Genomic DNA, 22,550 nt, shown 5'->3' with positions numbered 1-22,550 from the left:
AAAAGTTAAACAACTTAAACAAATATAAGCCAAATCAACAAAATTCACTGGGACATGCAGTTGTTGTTAACAAGCCTTCATATACAAAATAATGTACCAGCTGATGTAAATAATAAATAGACCAAAATAATGTACCAGCTGACTCGTTTTTCAAACAAATTGGGTTTTTATGGAATCAATTTCCCCACTCAAGAGCCTTCATGAATTCCTCTTCTGTAAAAGAAAGCATCTTAGCAGCTTCAATATGCAGCTTAAAAACAAAGAAAAAAAAAAAAGAAAAATTAGGAGCAGAAGGTAAAATAGCGTGAATGACCAATACAACATTCTTTATAACTGCGGTAGCTGAAAGAGGCTTCAAATCTCTCATTCTTTTTTGCAGTGTGGTTTTGATGGATGTTCACCTGGTTAAGCTGAAGCTGCTCTTCATATTTTTCTGCAAAAATTTATAGTGTAGGGATAATGTGATAAATTTTATGCCAAGCATTATGCTAAACAGGACCAACAGCTTTTCTTAGTTCCTCTTATATTGCTTAAAAAAAGAAAAAGTCAGTTTTAATGAGGCATGGAAATTGTTGAACGTGTGATGACTCTTGTGACCTCCAAAGAACGTGTATAAGAAAACTGGTTTACGTTCGTTTGAGCTGATCAATATACAGCTTCAATTTAAAGCTATTACAAATCAAATACATCATTAAGGCTGAGCATGGTAGAGCCTCTAATATGTGTGATGTTAAATGAGCATTTTAATGAAAGAATATAACACCATGGTGTTAATTAAATTAATAATTAGCGTAAGATAAAGAGTAACTGTACTACAGCTTAATGAGAAATACCTGGACCTGACCAGGGGTAGTAGCTGTGTTGCCATGTATCACACCATACATCTATGGTCCGTAATGGCACATATATACACATACAGCCCCTGTACATAAGTATATGTTTAAAAGTCATACAGTAGTCTGAATTTGTATTTTCATCATAGAGGATATAGCACATTATTTTAAATGGAACACTGAAAGGAACAAAGAACTTTGAGGTATAACAAGGCTATTTTCTGTTCAAATGATGCAACTGCTTGGAAAAGTGTCATCAGGGTTATCAAGGTTTGATGAGAAAACAAGTACTAAAGAAATGGTGAGTGTATCTGCAGAGAACTACCAATGAAAACTCCCTGCTTCCAGCTGATGTCACAGCAAAGGTCACAGCTGTGCCACATGTCCTCATGCCCTCACTGCAGTATCATTTCTTTACTCGTCACTATGCCAAGTGGAAAGGAAGGTGTCCCAGCTAAATACTTTTTACTGCAAGTTTTAATAAAATGGTTATGCTTTGAAGAACAGGAAACAATTCACACCTACAAGGAGTCTTGTGGGTTTGTTTTATATATAGACATGTTGTAATTTCAAGACAACAAAGTATATTGTACCCTCCAGCTCCGTAAAGCTTGGAGTAACTTCCCTTAGTCCCTTTTAAAACTAAGATTGTATATTAAATTCTCTGAAGGCAGCGGAGAATGGTCAGAAGAGACCAGCTGGAACACCAGCACCATTTGCTGCCAGCTGCAACTTGTCCTCCTACTGATATTTAATACCTTTGGGCACTACACTAACGGGCCAAATCAGGTTTTCCTCATTCATTCCACAACAGGCTTGTGTAAAGCAGGGGGAAGCTGTGCGGGTGCTGGGGGGCACTGAGCACAGGGGAGCTCTGGCTGCCCCCCCCAGCCCTGCTGCTGCACTTATAACAGGCAGCTGAGCACCTTTCTCTCTCAACTGCTTCTGATCATCTGTTCTGAAAGGAGAACTAACAGCATCCTCCTTCTGAGAGTAAATCACTTTTTTAATAAGGTAAGTGGCTTCCTCTACTATCTGCAGCTCTGATACAGTATTCATATTTTTTTCTAAAACGTATTTAGGGAAGTTTATCTGAGACTATGGTTTTGGTTCAAACAGAAATATTGCTCTTTGACACCCATTTCAGTGAATTCCTGTTCCAGAGGACAATGAGCTACCTTCTGTAGAGAGTCTATTTCAAGTGAATGCTGTATTTTTTTCATTCTCAAAATAAACTGTAAGGGCTAGAAAGGCCAGTCCAAGCCTGCGCTTGCGCTCTTTCTGTTGGGTAGATCCCCAAGATCAACTCTGCATCTTGTTATTCCAGGAATTATAAATGGATGGAGATCAACTCCCCTCCTTCAATCTGGTAAATTCACACCTAGGATAGGTGCTGGATTTTTTTTGTTGTTTTGGCTTGCAGATGAAGAGATCCGCACTTTGGCAGAGCTGAACACGTACAGAACACCTCAGAACAGAAATAAAAATAAGCAATGTTAATAGAGAAGGACACACTTTGCAAATGTAGGTCTCAAGTGTAATGGCTCACTCCTGAGAGGGCACCTGTTAGAGCTGCTGATATGACAACTAATATGTTGGGAGGAAAAAAAAATAGCCAAAAAATATCTTGCATGCTAAAATGGATTCTGCTGACACAGCACCACAGGGAGTTGCCGTCATGACCTCAACAGTATTTTGTTCCTGAACAAGTAGATTCTCTCAGTCCTAGAGCTTGTCAGCAATCCTTCACCACACAGGGCATGTTCCCAGTTAGGGATGGAGTCACTTCAAAAGAAGATCAGCCCTCACTATAAAGCAACACGTTGGCAAGATGCACAAATAGGAGTGAGGCTGCTGCTCCCTTGCACTGAAACCTGCCAGCCCTGGGGCTCTGGCTGACACAATTACCTCACTTGGCAACAGCCACATTTACCTAGAGGTCGTTAACTGAAATACAGAAACACTCTGGTCCTTACCTTTTGTCTCTTTAAAATATCAATTAACTTCAACTGCTTTTTAAAACCTGTCATTAGCTCTCCTTTTTGTTTCTGCAGTTTCTTGTTTTCTGCTTTTAATTCTTCAATGGTTTTGAGTTCTTGGCTAGCTATATCCTACCGTGGGAAGAGAGGAGAAATGGATTATTTCTAACAGTGGTGCTTTAACCAAAGAAACTTGACGTTGCATAACAAAATGACAAACAGTAGCCATACATGACATTTCTGAAAAGAAATGGGATTAATCAAAATATTTCCACATCAAAACTTTAAAAATAAAGTAAAAACTCAAAGAGAACTGCCACGGTTTGACTGTGTATGTATTAGGTGTGTATGTGTACTTTGCCCTTTTTCTAAACGCTAATTTTCACACAAATGGGGAAAACCAGAATGCCTCTAACTTTATTCTGTATGTTTCTTCCTCCTGCATAGGTTCCAATTGTGTGGTCCCAAGCGAACTTCTCAAGCCCTTTGGTGACTTGTTCTAAGTTAATTTTGGAACTGTCTGTAAGAGACACAATACTTACAAAGCTGATCAAGCCTTTTGTCTCATTCTATCATTATAGAGTGTTTACAGTTGGAACTGGTTTTCCTAAGCCACTGTACCTTGGCACTTTGTTTAAGTCTATTCAGCTCCACTTTATACTTCTCTGCTTCTTCCAGGGCCCTGTTTAAGCGAACCTCTGTTGCACTCTGGCTGCTGGCGGCCTGCTTTTGGACACGCTTTAGAGTCTCCAGTTCCTATTTCAGAAGCAAAAGATAAAAACATACATTATGACTAATGGTATTTTAATGAATTCTGAATAGACAACAGATTTACAGCAAGGCCCACCCTTGAAAACTTAAGAGTCTGTGGACTTCTTTGGCTTGCAGATAAGCTCTGCCTCAAAGACCATTAATTCCACTGTTGTAACATTCCCTTCTCCTTTGGAATCTTGAAAATGGATCTTTCTCACCTTTGTTTTAAACTTCTCTTAGAATAATTATGGAGTTATCATGTCAGACGACAGGAGTGACTGAAAACCTTGCACGCTCAGTCAGAACAAAGATTTTTAAGTGCTGGTATGTCCACGCTGTTGCAGACTTGGGAAGGGTGTCTGGTATTCCCTGCTGCCTCTTCCCCCCTACTCATTTTACCTCTTTTCCCCAGAGACTACTACATGCAATTACAACAAACAGTTACAACAGCCTCCTGCAGATGGCTGAGGGCAGCAACTATTTCATCCAGCAGGAAACAGTTCAACAAGTGTTTATGGCAACAATCAAACCAGTTCCCTCCTGTCTCGGGTGATGGTATCTCACAGTGCTCTAAGTGGGGACATGAAAAAGAGCAGGATGAGGAACAGAATAGTGAGATTTTTAAAGATCAGGGAATATAAGTAAAAGGCAAAGTAGAAGAAATAAACAATTCTGGCATAAAGAGCACATCTTGTAATTTGTAAAAAAGAAACAGACACTTGAAAAAAATAGTATCAAATTTTTAGTAATGGGTGCAGAAAGATTCTTTTAACCAAATCAGGGTAGAGAAGGGGCTTGTTAACTTTTCACACTCAGCCTTATTTCTGAGTGAGTAAGTGTTCCATTTCCTCAATTCCACACCAGCTCTTGTGGTGGTTACTGCTAATTTCTGCATCACTTATCCAAGAAACACACGCTACCTGACAAGTGTGTGCAGCAAAGAGTTATGGTAATTTTATGACTGGAACAGGTATTTTGGGGAAGCTTTGAATCTTCTCCAAAACAGATGATGAAAAGAGGAGAGTAAGATGAATGTCACTAGAAGATATGCAAAATAACTTCTGAATTAGCAGAGAACTGCTCATTACATATACCTGCCTTGTTTTGCCTCCTCAGTATTTTAAAGAATTACCACTATGTGTCATTAACGTGTTTGATCAGTAACCTTGAGAAATTCTAGAGAACACAACCTATTAGGAATAACTGAAGTGACCAAGGATGGTAGATCCAGAGCAAAGACAAGTGAGGAAAGGGACCATATTTTGGCTATGGTGGCTGTACAGGACAAGTGAATAAACTTCTCACCACAACAGACATCTCCTAAACACTGGGATAAACTTCCTAACTGTGACTGTACGAGAGTCAGCACAGATTGTCCAAAGTACTGGTGGCAATTGCCACCACGGTGGCTTTATGTAGAGGTTAAACAAATGTATGTGCAGGATAGTTTAGGTATCATCTGCCCTGTCTTGGTTTAAGAGAATGGAATACATGACTTGGTAAGTCTCTCAGCCCTGTTTACTGTGAGCCAGTGGGGAGTATTAGTACTGCTATTGAACGTTTTTCCTGACAGAATCAACAACGAGGGTACTTATTTAAGGGAACTTAAAACCTCCAAGTAGCTGCACAAAAAAACCACACAAACTTAGAACATCTTAGTTTTAAAAAGCCAGAACTACGGAACGCTAAGATGAAAGCGTGCCTATACAAATGCATAGTATTATTTAATGGCACTATCATGAGACTCGGTTAGGCCAAGTTGTGTTTTTCCCCAAATTTTCAAGTGACACATTCTCCTGGTTACAGTACACGTATTACACAATACTATATGCATTACACTATTTTGAAGGCGACCTCTCTCACTTCAAGTCATTAAAGGAAAACACATGCTGCTCCGCTGCATTTGCCTGCGCTGGAGCGGCTGGTTTCCAAACAGTGCGCTTTCCAGAACAGAGACGCTCCCTTGCCTCAGCCTGCAGAAGATACCAGTATAAGCTGCAGGTGGTTCTTTTCAAAATGTTCACCAGGTTCTACAGTTTACAATAAAATGCTTATTACCAGAAGTAATTTATAACATTCATAGTAAAAACTGGAAAAATGAAATTTCCCTGTATTCTTCAAGATTCCTTTGTGAATTTGACCTCTGAAAAGGTTGTTTTGTCTCTTCCAGGTCTTTCACACAAGAATTTAATTCTCAAATAGAGAAATAACTGATTGTAGGAGCAGAAGAAAAGCAATTAGCAAAATATATTATTTCATCCTTTAAAAAGGTGATCAGACCATTTAAAAAATACAATTTCTAAAACTGCTATCAGAGATTGAAACACTAATGGGATCATTGGATATGAATCCATCAAACTCAGGTATAGAGGGTGATTTGATGAGGGTTTGTTTTTTTTTTTTTTATGAGATAAATGAGACTAACATCTGCGGTACCTTTTCTAGCGAAATGACTTCTTGTTGTAACCCTTCACATTTTTTCTTTGCTTCTTGTGACAACATTTTGTACTTTTCAGTCTGCGAATGTTGCATATTGATTGTTCGTTGCAGTCTGGTATTTTCTTCTTCAGTATCTTTAAGCCGAGATTTTAAACTCTGATTTTCATCATCCTGTTTGACAGTAATTAACAAAAAACCCAACTAAATTATTGTGAGAAAGCAGTAGCATAATACAATTGTAATGTTTTGTAAATAAAAGGCAGTTAAAATATACATATTGTAGATGCAGAGATAATGTTTTTTTAAATTATGTTATTTTTAAATGTTTAGATCCTTCGTCATGGATTTCACAACAATTTTAAGACAGGAAACACTTAGGACTAACTAAGAAAACAGAACACCAATTTCCCAGGTCCATACTTCAGAAAACAGTAACATTTTTCTCATTTAATCTTCTGCAGTCTCTTACTTGGAACTGTCTCATATGTAAAACATTTTATTTCTCATAGTTCAAAGGTTTTGAGAATTAAGTCTCAAAATGTTGTAGAATAATATGAATAACAGTGGCATGTAGATATTCTGTGACACTGAGAATAGATAAATGCACATATTAGGAAAAATTCAGGGGAAAAGAAGATAATGTAATTACTGATAAATCAATCCATTATGTTTTAGGAGATTATCCGGTTGTGACTTAAAAGCAAGCTCATGATCCAGGATACATCAGGTATTCAAATTCAGGATTCTCTTAACATCAAGTGAGTCCTGTATTAACTTCATGACCTACTGCCAATTACGTCTCACATTAAGCACTATAATTTCAAGGCCTTTATATTTTATGGCCTTTTAAACATTATAAGTGAATATTAATGTAGGTTAGTTCAGAGAAAGATTATGCCGTAATTTCTTTAAGAAAAAGAAATCAAGGCACATACAGAAATGGGGTTTCTATGAAAACAAGTCTCTCTCCTGTCCACTCGGCCCCAGGAGAACGTGCTTCTCACCTGGGAGATCTCTGTGCCTTACCCCAAGGTGCCCGTGACCACACGCACCCCAGGAACTCCCACTGCTTTATATCTAAACCAGATTTACTGCTTCATTATACTAATTGAACTGTGAGTTGGACAAAACCCAGACTCTACCTCAAGGCTTTGCTGATGTGAAATACTTGTCACGTTCTGAATGTAGTAAAGTTATTTTCACACAGGAGAAACTAGTGCTCGAAATGATAGAAGAGCAGGTACAGGGTTGTCTTCTGTCATCTGCTACAGTAATTGAATTTCATAGTATTTTTGGCATGGAATTATTAAGTTCAATAGCTACTGACAAAATCATATTTGACTTGAAAATGAAAATCACTTTAAAATCTAACGTAACAACTTTCTCCTGATCACAGCATAGAAATATTGAAATGTAGAAGTAACTATATTGATAAAAAAATAAATAAAGTATAAAGTATGGATACAGAATATCAAAATCTAATTCCTTCTAAAAATTTATCTTCATGTACATGTCTCAAAAATCTTATTTAATATCACCCTACTACTTAACTCTAAAATAAAAGCTTGACACAAAACATATAGGTGGTTTGCCACATGTTCTGAATGTCATCATCACATGTGGGCCTGGGGAACAGGGGAAAAAAGCATTCTGAAGTTAAGAGATCACAACTAAGAATTATCTAATTGTGCAAAACTGAAAGTTAGTTCAAAAACCTTGCTTGACTACAAATGCCTGAAAAACAGGTGATCCCTCTGGCACACAGACACAGACTATTTCAGGTTTTACAGTTCAAGAGATGTTTGAGCCTCACCTGAAAACATATTGCCAGACAGTGCAGATGACACAACTCACCTGTAGTGCGCTCTAACAGTACAGTATCAGTGCAGCTTTACGCTGCCTTCACTTCCATCTGACCTGCCCAAATATATAATTCCTTTGCAGCAAGTGTGATCTTGAGAATGGAGAAAATCTGATTTCTGATTTGATTATGATATTCTACTTAAAGTGGATCATGGATCAGTGGTTTCTACACTTTTTTCCACCAAGGATACCCCAAACCCCTAAATAAATTTCTCAAGCATTTTTATTTCTCATTCTGCCCTAAACATCCCTCTCTTCCCATCACCCAGCTCTGGGCACCACTCATGTTCTCTCTGTATGCTGAAGTCTGTATTTGACTGTTACCACATCCTCCGCCTTCTTCCCAGGCTCTGGACAGGCTCTCCTTCTCCCCAGCCGTGCTGGCGAGGGCACCCTGCAGCACCAGTGTCCCTACACCAGGGCACATCTTCATTCCCCGTGGCTCTTTCCTACCTCAAATTCTTTTTCATTAAGTATATTCCATAAGCTTTTAGCCCAAGATCACATTTATACAGAAATTACCATTCTTGCCTCTAAATTCTTAGGAAATTTTAAAAAATAAAACTTTTGCTCTTCATACTTGAAAAAGAAAGGTGAGGAAACTCCGTTGTGGTTGTGTTAAAGGGAAACCTACGCTGTTTCTATAGATAAGAAAACTCAGCTCCTACCTTCTTCCTGCATTCACACAGTACACTGTCCAGCTCTTCCTGCATGGCACGTAACTTTGCCTTAAGAAATCTGATTTGAGGTTCTGTGAACATAAAAAGTTACATTTCATATCACAAGTATTCATTATTCAATGCAGAAGAGAAGCAAGACTGAGGTAAGAACCCACTTCCATCTTGTTTTTAAAAACACATGATGCTGTTTATAATTATTAAAGAGAAATAGTCAAATAAAAATTAAGATTTCTAAATAAATTTGCAAGTTTCTCATTCTTAGGCAAAGCTATTATAGATTTTTCCTTCTAATGAATGAACTCAACATCTTTAAAAAGAATCACAATTCTCAAAATTGAATCTTGTTGGAAACTTTCACCATACTACGCTATACACTGCAGCATTCCTTGAGACTGAAGTCAAGAAAACTATCTTGTAGGGTCTGTCTACATTGCAATCAATTGGTAGCTGCAATTTGTGTAGTTACACCCAAAGTAGTTTTAAACTGCTCACAAGAAGGAATTCAATGTAAACTGCAACCCCTTCCTAATAGGTAAATACCCCTCCTAACATTATTCAAATAATAGTTTAAAATTAAGCCAACTTAACCAGATTTTTTTTTTCCAAATGAAGTACTTCCTTGCTCTTGGACAGCTAAGAAAGATGCTGTTGTCATGACAGAACAAGCTGTGAACAGTGTGTTCATTTTCTCCCTGTCCCCCACCCTTTCCCCAGGTCATTCACCAGGAGCTCCCCCTGAGCTTCCCGAGGCACAGAGCACAGGAGCAGTTCTGAGCATTAAGTTGAGCAACACAGGAACAACCGTTATCCACAGCAGGTATGAGGGGAAAAGCAAAAAGTGCAGAAGGAGTACCTGGAGCTGAATGTGAGGGGATGGGTGGGGACGTGTACATTTGCAGTAACAGGAATGATTTTTATTTCACCCACCTTCTCTTATCAACTGTCAGCTGCAGCATAAGTTGTAACTCTGCAGAGGCCAATAATAAGTCAGATCTACCTTTTCCCTCCTGTTCCATCTTTGCCAGCTTCTGGGAACTAGTGGCTATCCTGACATGGAGACCACACTGAAGCCATCAAGTTTAATACTCTTTCATGTACTGCTGCACTATTGTTTGATTTTCTTCATAAAACATATTGTAATTTGGCATTTAAATATCCTGTGGCAATGAATTGGCTAATTTAATTATGTATTGTATAGCTTGTTTTAAATCCAACTTAATGTGGCATTTACTAGTGTCTGCATTACAAAAAGACAGCTTTCCCTTTGCCGTTACTGCTTTCATTACAGAATCTTTCACATTGCCCTCAATTCTTCTGTTTTCAAATTGAAGATTCAAATTCAAGTTGTTCCACACTTTTAATTGCTAATATATATATATGTATATATATATATATATATATATACCCTTTCCTTTATCTTTCATAGTTCTACATCCTTGTTTTGAGGTGTGCAGAACTGTGTTTCATACTCGAGATGGGGTAGCATCAATTATATAATAGCATTATGACAACAGTGCAGTATTTTGCTTTCTGTTATCTTCCAAAGGATTTCTAACAATCAAATTGCCTTTTCCACCATGAACAAGCAATAAGTTTAAGCTTTTAGAGACATCCTAATTAGTGATAACTAAACAAAGTCCAACTCAGAAGTAGGTGTGATTAGAGTTGTTTTTTCTATCAGCATTGCTCTGCACTCTTTAATGCTGATTATAAACCTCCATTCTATCACCTTACTCAGTGCCATGAGATTGTTCTACAACCCTTCAATGTCAGTTTTAACTATCCTAAAATCATTGCTTCAGACACACATTTCTTTAACAGCTATCATTCTTTTTTTCCAGATTCTTTTTCTGTATATTGCACAATGCCAGCTCTGTGACAGGTCACTCTAGGACTACACCACTACATACAAAAACTGGTTGTTTCTTTTTACTATTTTGTTTCCTCTTTTACTCTAGTTACTAGTCCTCAGACAATTTATCTTCTCAGACAGTGCTTAGCAGTAAACCTTACTGAAAATCCAAGAGCACAAATAAAACCACACCAGCCTAGAGAGGTCTCTATGATCCAAAATCACTTTGAATTCTCACAAGAGGTAAAGATAATTACACAATTATCTTCCTAATTGGTCAATTTTAATCACCTGATGAGGCTGAGAAGGGGGAGGGGTATCACTTCCTAGGATGGTCTTAGGTTATACAGTAAGCAACAGTTTGGTGACTGAGAAGAGGACATTGGGGAGGCTCTGATACCTTACAAGAAAGAAAAGGTGTCTTGAACTCCTGTGTGACAACGCATTCAGGTATTTTGTTCATGTGTGTGAGGGTATATTAGATATAAATAGAGCTTCATCTTCAGCCTTCTATGTGTCTGTGTGCTATGATCATTGCTTGCTACTGCAGAGTTGAGTTATAACCCACAGAACAGGCTCCTGAGAAAAGTAATGTGTAAGCTCCTGTGTTGGCAGAAAAATGGCTGCACTGTGATAACCTGTGAATGTGAAATTAAGATATGGAACTCAAGTCCAGGAAGTGCAGTTCAAGAGGCTCAGGGAAAGAACAATGTTATGGAACCTTCTCAGCGTGTTGGCCTATAAAGTCCAGCACAGGCACATAAGCCTCAGGAATCCCTTCCTAGGAGATGATTCCCATGAAGGGATCAGCCCACTCTGTAACAGGCCCTATTAGCTGCCCCTCTTAGGAAGTAGCTGCCTCTACTTCCTTGTGTAAACTCTAACTGTTCTGGGAATTTGACGCTCCTAGCATACTCTGCAATAACTTATTTAGCACATTAAGGAGGAATTCAGAGTGTCCTAAATAGTCAATATGAAATTTATAAAGCAAAAATATATCCAGAATATTTTCATTAACATTACAGAAACAATTATCAATACTCAAATACATGCTCTTGGTCTACAAGACCTGATTGCTAGATATCAGTAATAACTCTCCTTGAGTTAACTTGGATTATTTTGGTGTAAGCTTCCATTGCAGTCCAAAGCAATTTCTTTTTAGTTCAGGAACAAGAACTATAAAAAAAGGTATCTGAGGTTCTGTTTTGGGAGACTTACTAATGGAAGACTTGCACAGAATCATATGAGGTTAGAATCAAGCTATTTTTGTGCTGGCATGCTTGTTGACATCAAGCTGTTAGATTACAAGACGTTTTGGGTATTTCATACTATTGCAGTGAATCTCTGACTTCATGCTTGCTTTAGCATTGTAAAGAAACTGCACAAACCCACTGTTACCACACCAGAGCCAAGAAGACAGATGTGCATCATGCCTTTGGCTTCCCTGGCAAAGGCTGCGATCCCCTTTCATACTCTATAGCATATTTCAAAGAGCTGGACCCTGTTTTAAAGATATAGGGATTTCAAATTGGGTCAATCTTTTTGAAACACCCTATATTTCTAGCACAAACATAAACACAGCATTAGGAGGGGGACAGTATCTGGAGGATTCTCATTCAAGCACTGTAGCTGAAACATTACTCCATTTACTAAGATCCTACTAAGATTACTACAGCATTGATCTGAGAAAAGGCTGTTTCCTCTAAAGGCAGAGTCTGTGCAAAGGACTGAAGTTCATTTTTTTGGAAATACAAGCTTAGCATCACGTATTTCTATTTCCCTGTGCAAATGAATCAAATGTTATGCACGTATTCAGCCTATGTAACCAGCCGTATGTCTTCCTACAAAGGTGGAAATCAATGTAAGAATTAATTTTTTCCAATGATTATTGGTATGTGACTGGATCTTCCTCTAGGACTACATAAAGAATAAAAGCCGCCTTTTCCTTTTCCTTTAACTTAAGAGCTCTAGAACTGTCATTTTTTTCCCCAGGAGAACCCATTTCTAACAGTCAGGAAGTAAGCATAAAAGTACTTAAGCATGGAAAGAAACCTACCTGCTCTGATTTCATTTCCAGCATTTGGAATAATATCATCATCTAGACAATCTGGTAAGCCTTCTCTCTCTAGTTTTTCTTCTGTTTTGCTTATTGTTTTTGCTAAAGAAAAATCTATGCAGTCGTCCAGTACTGCAACATCATCAGCACTTTGTACATCCAGGTTTCTTATATTTGAACTAAAAAAGAGCAAAGCCTAGATTTTAAATTTATAAAACAAAAAAATTACAAAAATATAGCGTATTTGCTATTTTTAAAGGTATACAGAGTTATTTACCTAATGCAACTCCATTGCTCACATTTGTCTGAAAGATGCACTGATGGCAGTTTCTTATTTTCATTATGTGAGACAGCTTTACTGTATTCCACATAAACAATTACAGGATTTTACACATTATAAGATAGGAGGCAGAGTACTATTTTCTACTGAGAAGACTTTGGCATTGTCTTTCCATCCAACAACTTCATAACTATATCAGAGTAAAACAAAAAAACAAAGGAATATTCTCTTAGCTTTAGCTACTATCCTCTGTTCTAAATTCTGTCTTTTCCCCTGCGTATTAACTGTTCTAGAACTCTGTCCTCTCTAGCTATAATCCCACCTTACTACCACAATTTCTGTATCACTTTGCCTGGCCTAGGAAGGAAACTTCAGTGATCCTAGAAGTTGCATACCGAAGTTTTCAAAAAACCAAACACAAGGTGTGTGACACAGTTACTATGCAGGGTGTCTCCTCAGCTTTTTTTTTTTTTCTTTTATAAAAAGATGACATTGTTTCCCACAGGATCTGAAGCTCTTTAAGTTTTTATTCCAATATATCCTCATCCTAATGCAGCCTCCAAAGTTGCTCTAGCTACTTTCTCCCACAACTTTGGGTTCACCCTGTAGCTCCTGTACCTGCACTTCTAAATCTCATTATATGGTACCAGCACAACACCCCCCCTGAACTGCCCAAGGGAGGTCCAAAGGGGCCACAAGTGACTCCCAAGTCCCAAAAGACACCTCGGCCTGTGTCAATTCCAGATTCTGCCACCTCGCAGACAGTTTTCATCCTAGTTTGGTATTAGTTCATATCCTGTGGCAGTTTTAATTCGCTCCAAGGATTTTATGCATTTCTCTACTTTTGTCTTGTCCAGATCTCCGTTTCTTTTACAACCTTCAATTTGCTATGTACGGAGTTGAAACTTTTCAGCTTGAAACCCTTGAAAGCTGTGATGCTATTACTGACTCTCTCTTGTCCTGTGAGCCCAAGATTCACCCAAACAGGGGAGACCCTTGAGGTCCGCATGGTTCCCAAGTCTGATCACAAATCAGTCTGCACCACCTCGGTGCGCTCTCTCCTGCTGCCTCCGATGATCTATTTCCCACACTGCACTCACTAGGCATCCTTTCACTGAAGGAGTTAACAGAGATTAACTGCCAGCCTGGAGAAGTGCTTGAGCCAAAAGCAACAGTTTCATTGTTGTAATATTAATCACACATGTTCACTAATACTTTTTGGTGCTCTATGCAAGTAAAGAGACAGCTACATGGTGGAGCTGGCTCAGGAGGGCCCCAAAAGTTTAATACCTTTATACAAATATATATAAACGTAGAAGTGTACATGAATAAAATTAACCCGATAGACAAAAATAGGACTAAAATATTTTATTACAAACAGACAGATGTGTATAAGATACCTTGAAGTTGTTCTTTTCCCCTTACTTCCAGAGTATGGTCTGTTCTGAGCCGTGGGCATGGAAGCACATTTCTTCATGTTTGCTACCTACAAATTTTTTTCAGAAAGAAGTGATTTATTTTTCTTTTTAATAAGTTAGGAATTACTTTTTTCTAGTGCTTTTTGTGGGTTATTTAGTTTTTATTTTTCATATATTCAGACTCAAGGAAAGTATGCTTTTCAAACTTTCAAAAGCACAGTTTTTCAGTTTTATTTGCACTTGTCTTTATCTTGCAACTTTCATGTCCATATGCCTGAATTATAATACATGCAGTAGTCATTTGCTTGTAGGAGCTTTTGAACACACACTCATAATAAATTCATGCATAAGCAAGGCTCTCAGCTTTTATGAAGATATTAACTATTGCATTTCTTTGAAAAATGTTTAGCATACATTCCAAAACATGCTATTTTTACGCATTACTTTAATCTTATAAATTCCCTGTAGAAAGATCTATCAATATTTTTGTTACCTTCACTCAAATATTATTCAAAAATTGGGCTGTATTCTGATAAATAACTGAACATAATCTTTTCAAAGCTTTAGCTCACCTCCTAAAAGATTCAATGTAATTGGAATAAGAGACTATTGTGTTTGTTCCTAATCTTAATCTCCTTTCTCTGTTATATTTCCCTTCCTGTATTCAGTTATTTTGACTAGTTGTTTACTATTACATCTAGAAGACAGTAGTACTGCCTGTAGTATTATATTGGGGGGGGAGGGAAGGGGAGAAAGGAATAAATAAATTTTGTTCTAATATTTGGCACCTGGAATTTTTGATTTGATGTTCAAAACACTGAACACTTCTGTCAGTGCTTTACAGATGAGGAAACTCAGAACACAAAAATTAAACATGATGTAAGTCCACTTAACTACCAGTGGCGCTGAGAAACCCTGGTAACACTGTCCCTGTAGAGCTGCTTGGAACATCATTTCCTTTTGGCTTCCCACCCATCTAAGTCCCCAGTGTAGCACAGCCTCAAAACCAGAAGTAATACGTGGAAATCATACTAGAAGATAAATTAACCAGGATAGTTTTGACTTTGATACCTCAGCATGTGAGTGTGTAGAGGAAACTTCAGGACAGAGTGGAACCCTGCAGAAAATAAAAATAAAAATTCAGTGAACACATATAACAAAATAAACATTTTACAATAAAAATTCAAAGCCCTCTTTCAGAATCAGGACAATAACATTTTAAATGTCTAGAATAAACAATATAGCTAAGGTGCAAACATACACTAAGTCCAGCCATAGATTCAGTCTCATTCTCTGTCCTTTCCATTCTACTTAATTTGCTGTCTAAGTCACCTGGTGAGTCCAAGATGTCTAATACAACAGTTCACTTCTGTACCAGAACCTGAATCTCGACTCTTGCAATGCAGGCGATTGTTGCAACTACGAGCTGATTTGATCAGTGGTTCTCTGTAGCAGGGAGTACTCAGCCAGTATGCAGAGGGTTATCAGCTTCAACGAGAGAGGCTGACAGTCACCAAAGATCACCAACAGCTCACTGGTTAATACACCTGCCTGACATACAAATCCCTGAATTAATACAAAGAAAATGAAGTTATAAACCAGTGTCCTCTACATCGTAAGAGAAACGGTGTGCTCAGATTGACTATTATCAAGTCAATTGACACGGACTACCAAGTGAATATGAGGTGGGAGCAATTCGTAAATTAAGCCTCACAGAATTTTATCTGAAATACATGTTTCAAATATCGTATCCATTTTACAGGTGATTAAAAAAAAAAAACCCAGGAATAAATAGGCAGCTTTTTATCTGCTTATTTGGCTGAAAACCATGCTGCTTAGTAACTGAACTTCAGGTTAAATTATTATTTTTTAAATCTGCTGGAAACAAGCAGAAAGTTTTAGCATGCTGTGTACTATTCAGGTCGAGTTTCTTGTCATATGTATAACTTTTTTGCTTTCAGAATGAGTTATGTGAATTGGTGTTATTGCACTGAAAGGTGACTTTTTTACTACCCTTTATAATTTTTAACTTCAATTAAAATGCTGGCTTATATAAGATTTGAAAAAAAAAAAACAAAACCAAAACATTAAATTTCAGGCACATCAAGTGACCTCATTTTTTTGCCAAGCTGATTTGAGCAAATGTTTAGATCCTGCCTTTAAAAATTTCACAGACATCCATTCATCAGCAAGAATTATCTGCACAAAGCTCCAGGTTTTATTAATCCAAAAAAAACCTGGAGAAATTGTCTGTGTGCGGTTGGCAACAGACTTCAAGAATAGTATGATTAGTTTTTGTCTATCTACCCTATTTTCCTCATTCGTCCTTCCTATTGGCTCGCTTTAGGAGCACGCAGAAGGTGAGGATTTGCTGCCACAGAAATAGCAGCTCTTCTGAAAAATATGAAAATACAACACTTTCTATAGTCGAGAAAACAATAATGTTCTTTCCATCAATAGACTAATTTGTTACCACTCTGTTGTCTCTAGGCCTTCTTTTTAAAAAAAAAACAAAGCAAAGCATAAAAATCCCAAACCTCATTGTTCACTAAATTCCTCAAACTTATTTAACCTTAATGGTTTCTTTCCTCTTCCCCATGCATTACAACTCATTTTTAAAACCTCATAATACAATTCTATAGTTGTTTGGTAAGTGAAATTAATGTGTAAATCCCGGAAAGGTATAGAAATAAGTAGCTAGAGGACTGTGACAACACTGAAACAGAAGCTAACGTTTAACAATTCCATATCTGCGTGTAAACACGAGATGCATGTGCATGAGCAAACCCTTTGTGTTTGCTAATCCTATTGGAAGCCTATAGCGCTTGCCCATGCGCATGCAGCTCTCATCGCCATGAGCCTGGCGCTGCTCGGAGAGGGAAAGTGTAAACAAAAGCTGACTTCAATGCAGTGTCGCTGGAGCTGCTTTGTCTCTATCTGATTCAAGCTCCTTTGCAAAAATTATACTATAAAGCTTCAGAACAACTCATTTTAAAATATACACTGATTGGGAGAGCAACTTAGATTTTTTTGTTGTTTTTTTACTTTGCTTACTCATCCTTTTTCTCTTAACCTGTCTTTTCCGCCCCCCCCGCCCCGATACGACCTATTTGCTTCCATTTCTCCCCCTCTTTTAATTTGCTTTAGTGTTAATTCTTCTTAAAGGAATCAATGGAAATTTCAAACAGATATTTCAAAAACATCTCAAGTGCTTCCTTTAGATTTATAGCCTATCTGCTTGTGCAATTTTGAAAGAAAAAAAATTTAATTAAATACTTGGAACTAATCTAATTGAATGGCCTCAATGTTCACTCATGGATAATCAGTGTGCCTAATTCCTAGCACACATTTCTGACTTTTTTCACTACAGCATGGGATTTTAATTCTCTCACACAAATGTTTACCAGAACACAGTCTGCTTTTTTTTTTGAGGTGTTTTAATTTATGTAGGTAATTGGTAAATCAGCTGCTACTCTGACATGCTGATTGCCAATATATTTGTTAATTCTTCCAGCACTCCTGTTTATTTCAAATATAAATCATCAAAGCTGTAAACTCCCTTTGCAGGGCTGAATCCTCTGATCACATTACTTCATAAAACAGCCCCACAACTGAACTCCAGTTTGAAGTGCTTAAAAACCTTCTGTTTACTGTTCAAAATGCATCTGACAAAACATAAAACTAAAGTAAGATCCAGAATTTGCTTGCAAAGTATGATTATACTGATAATACATGGAGTTTCTTTTTTTTTTTCCTCTCTACACCTGACAGATATGGCTTTAAAATAGCTTAGGAATAACTCTAACTATAGTAGCAAACTTTTCCTGGTATAGCCAGGCTTTTGTCAGAGACTTCCTGTCGCACCTTTCTGTGTACTGAAAAACTCTTTCAGTTCATAAAAAACCTTTTTATTTTCAATTATACTCTCCACAAAAGTAATTATTTTATCATCTCTAGCAGCCTTTCATTTATACTATTTCAAAATAGTTCCCCAACAGCAGCTTAACATTTGAAGCACATTGTAGTGTGCCCCTGTATCTTTGTTATCCAGATTAGTGGCATCATAAATTTAGGACTCTACCAGACCAGATCCTTGATAAAATGTGTATTAGTCTATCTTAAATTCATCCCCTTCCTGTACTATCAATACACAAATCTTTAACAAGTAAGCAAATCATAATGCCTCTGAGCAACTAAGTAAAGAGGGCTGTGTATCCACTCTAGAGCGGGTTTGAACATCCAGGCCCAAACCCACAGCTGTCCGTCTGTTCAGCCAGACCAAAGGTGTCAGCCTGGAACATGTAATGATATCCAGGTTCCAGAGGGTGGCAGCTGAATGTTTGTCTGTCTGGTTTTTGTGTTTGTTTTTTTTATCAAGCTCTTCCTGTCCCAGGAATATTTAGGCCAAGTTATACATGAGCGAACATGTATTTCTTCACTTTGTCAGCTGAACTGGTTAAAAACCATCTACCATCTACTGCTGAGTGTCTACTGTTGTGCACTACAAAGAAACCTGTTACCTTACCTTGCTTTTTTACAGATGTCAGCACTACTTAGCATGATAAATAGAACTTTTCAGCAAAATAAGGACCTCCTTAAAATAACAAGGAAAAACACTTAGTATCAATTGTTTTGAATAAATGAAAAAATTTAGACTCTACCACTCTAGTATGCTGCAAAGATAAATCAAACAGGAGCATGACGAGAGCGCAAGTGAGGGTGTGCAGGATCAGCGTGAAAGAATCCCCATGAATTACATGCAGCAGTTGTAAAGCACGTACCTCTGTCTGTTGTCTTCATGTGACTTACTCTGTACTGAAACTGGTCTAGATAGCATCTCCCGTTGGCTTTTCTTTATTAAAAAAAAAAAAAAAAATTAAAAAAGTAGTCACTTCTGTGGGAATATAATCAATTAAAGATGAATTACATATTCATAAATCACAGGTCACAACTATAGTGTACTATGGAATAGAATGGAAACCATAGTCTACCGTGGAAAAGAACTTCTCAAACACATGAAAAGATGGCTAAAAATTAAAATGCCATTGCTATCCCCCACCATTTACTTCTGCTCCACAACATGTAATTGTCTTTTGCCTGTAAAACTTTTGGCCAGCTTAACATCATCTGAGATGCTGTTACCCTCCCTTCTTTTTCTTGGAAATATAAGAATAGTAAATGCACAGCAGGTGGAACAAATTTTCATTTTTCCATATTGTGCAATAAACCTTAAAAATAAATCTTTATTAATGCAATATGACCATAATTGGACACTGATATGTTGTATGTGCTTTAGAGAACAATTCAGCCTGAATGTTCAGACAGCTCCTATGTTGCTAAGTTACACTTAGAAAGCATAATCCAGAACAAAATGCAGTTGTCCTGTTTGGCACTTTTTTTTAACTTAGACTGCTTTGCTTTTGTTAAAAATCTGTGTGATCTGGCAGTGCCATGTGGTATATTAAGTGTCCTAAGAATATTTGATCTTCTGCTGTATTTAGAGAAGGAAAAAAAATAAAGCGGTTTTGTTGTTGCTGTTTATTAAAGGAAAGGGACTAGATGTTATTTTGGATGCTTCATCTGCTCCTGTGCAAATGCCAGGCAGTTAGCCCCAGCTTACCACAGCTCAAGAGAATGTTTTCAGAGGGCATAAAAACTAAGTTTCAACAAGAGAAAAAGTGCATGTAAGTATAGCTTTCCAGAAGACTTAATAATTTGCTTTTTAAGCCTTATTTATGTGAGTGGGTGCACTTACAATGAATGTATCCAGTATGCAAAACACCTTCCCCCGACTGTTTTGCATATAAACCATACCGGTCCCATTCCCTAATTTGTCCAATTTTCATATAAAAACTTGACTCTATCTGGTACACAGCCACACCAATGTTAAAAGATAATACTGACAATAAACAGGAAAATTTTCTGTTTCCTTCTTACTAACTACATATTTTCTATTCATGTTGCTTATTCTTTTGTATTTCTTTCAGCTTGAATAATGTAGATCCTATTTCACTAAGATGTTATTGCAACAGTACCTAGTTTCAAAACACTTTTAGTATTTAAGACATAGAACCCTCTACAGACACTTTTCTTAAACATCATAAACAATTTTTTTATGTGATTTTATGTATATATCTGCACAAATGCTCTATGCATCTATGTGAACATCTACTTACCTGATGAATTACACAAAAACTACTTTGGGATGTGTTTACAATTTTGAAAAAAAATAAATAATTAAAAGCTTAGATTTGAAACCAAAATACTTTTAGTTGTCATAGTCTAGATAATTTCTTTTGAAACTTGACACTATGCATGTGAACCAAGGCTGAGTTATGTACCAGTCTGTATACTCACCATTACTTCTTCAGCCTGACGCATCAGTTTTTCTGTTTTTGCTTCTAATTCTGCATTCAGTCGCCTGAAAGCATAAGAATGCTTGTCACTGAGTTTTTTGAAAGATTTTAAAGAAATCAATGTAAGCTTGACAGTATCTCTCTCTGAACTAGGTGAAATTTTAATAAATCCTACAAAGGAACACTGAAATATACTTCAGTGTATTAACAAAGTTATGTTTCTACAGTTTCCTGGGCTTCTGTCAAATCAACAGTAATAAATCACCTATACCCATTAAATAGTAAGGTTTAGACTATAAATCTGAGAGGTAAAGGGTGTCCTTGTTTTTTATCATGTCACTGCTTAATATACATTTTACATGTTTATTTCCTCAGTGCTTTCAGTCGTTAACACAGTCCTTACCTTCAGTATACTTAGTAGCAGGGGCTGGGGAAGGTGTCATATATGATTATGCTACTTAATCAGATAACTAAAATGTGTGGCTACCTGTGTGTACAGGTTAAAATAAGCTTGTGTTCTTGCCTGTTTCACTGTTCAGCTTTCCATGCAGTGTGAGCAGCGAGGCCCAGCGCAGCACACAGCCCGCCCGCGGGGCCTGAGCACGGCGCTTAAAGTTAAAACCGCGCTTTTCGGTGCTCTCGGCTGCCCGCTTTGGGGAAGCTGGTTGAGGGACTCAAGACCCTGGGGACGAACTGCAAACTCCGTCAGGGCTGACGCTGAGGTGCCCAGGCCCGCCCGCCCCCCTTACTTGTACTCCGCCTCCTTGGCCAGCAGCTCCCCGCTCGGCAGCTCCCCGCTCGGCAGCTCCCCGCTCGGCAGGCCGGGCCCGGCAGCGGGCGGCACGGGGCCGCCGGGCGCCCTCCGCACCTGCAGCGAGGACAAGTGATGTGTGGGGGCGGGCAGGACCACCCTGCCCAGCTCGCCTCCCGGTGCCCGAGCCGCCGCCTTACCCCGGGCAGCCCCCCGCCCCGCCGAGCCCCGCCGCCCGCCGCCATTTTGTTCGCTTCTGCGTGGCGTCGCCTTCGCCCGGGCAACCGGCTGCCGCCCGGGGCTGCGGCTCAGCCGCCCGCCCGGCTCTGCCGTGGGGCCGGGAAGCGGCCGCCGTCGCAGTTTGGTTCACCCCCGCGGCCTTAGCCCTGGCCCAGCCTCCCGGCGCTGCTGGGTACGGGGGCAGGGACAGGGGCAGCCACGTTTCAGCCCTTGCTGCCAGGCCCTAGGCAGCAGAACCGCTTCGGCCCCGTTCCCGCGCACCGTTCGGTGCCGGGGTGACACGTGTCAGGGCCCGGTGACCCCAGTGCGGCCCCAGGGCACGGGGACAGCCGGCTCCTGGCGTGGGCACGGGCTGCCATGGGGTCAGCTGAGGGGGAAGTGATAAGGTCTGAGGTGGCGCTACACTTATTATTGTAATAAATACTTACTACAACCCTTCTGTTCAAGCCTCTTGGCCTTGCTATGTGTTGTCTTGCCACCATCCCTTCATTTCAGTGTTTAACATGTTTACAGCACTATGGCAACAATAAGATAGTTCTACACCTTGAGTTACATAGACTGTATATGATTTTAATGAAGAGACTTGCACAGGGGAAATCAGAAGAGTTTGGTTGACTGGAAGTAGAAGGTCGATGCGTAGTTGAAGGATTTCTGCAGAAGTAGTAGTTGCAAAACAGAAGAAATGGTTGGAGGAGATGAACTGTGAGCACTGAGACAGGCGGTGTAATGGGATAAATGGAAGTTAAATGAAAGACAGGACAAAGACAGTCAAAGGCAAAAAATAGAAATATCAATACAGAAAATGAAAGTGCTTAACAGTAATGTTGGTACAAATATATTGACACAAAGGGAGAAAAGAGTGAGCCTATGAAAAAAGTTACGGAGCTTTTGAAAAAACTGTCAGCCAAGAAGTCAGTCCATTAAAATAATTTTTTTTTTTTTTTTTTTTTTTTTTTTTTACTAGTAAGAACATCACGATGTTAATGGTGGCCTTTCAAAAAAAGATATGCATAATTTAACTCCATTAGCTATGCTTTTGATTTGGAGAAA

The 22,550-nt window shown here is 38.5% G+C and overlaps 1 protein-coding gene across 1 annotated transcript; it reads right to left on the bottom strand.

The window, feature by feature from the left end:
- Positions 1–25: 25 nt before the first annotated feature.
- TEX9 (testis expressed 9) lies at positions 26–21,846 on the bottom strand. Its single transcript, XM_082061529.1, has 12 exons — positions 21,461–21,846; positions 21,259–21,377; positions 20,511–20,574; positions 18,935–19,005; positions 15,225–15,270; positions 14,136–14,221; positions 12,456–12,634; positions 8,536–8,618; positions 6,002–6,175; positions 3,434–3,568; positions 2,810–2,944; positions 26–250 (listed from the first exon to the last, which is right to left on the bottom strand). Exons 1-12 carry the CDS (start codon positions 21,503–21,505, stop codon positions 176–178), a joined length of 1,212 nt encoding a protein of 403 aa, XP_081917655.1. The 5' UTR covers positions 21,506–21,846; the 3' UTR covers positions 26–175.
- Positions 21,847–22,550: the final 704 nt, after the last annotated feature.

Source organism: Streptopelia decaocto (assembly GCF_964273445.1).
Source record: "Streptopelia decaocto genome assembly, chromosome: 9".
NCBI lineage: Eukaryota > Metazoa > Chordata > Aves > Columbiformes > Columbidae > Streptopelia > Streptopelia decaocto.
Note: the sequence above shows the minus strand (reverse complement) of the source record. Positions and strands in the feature narration are given on the sequence as shown.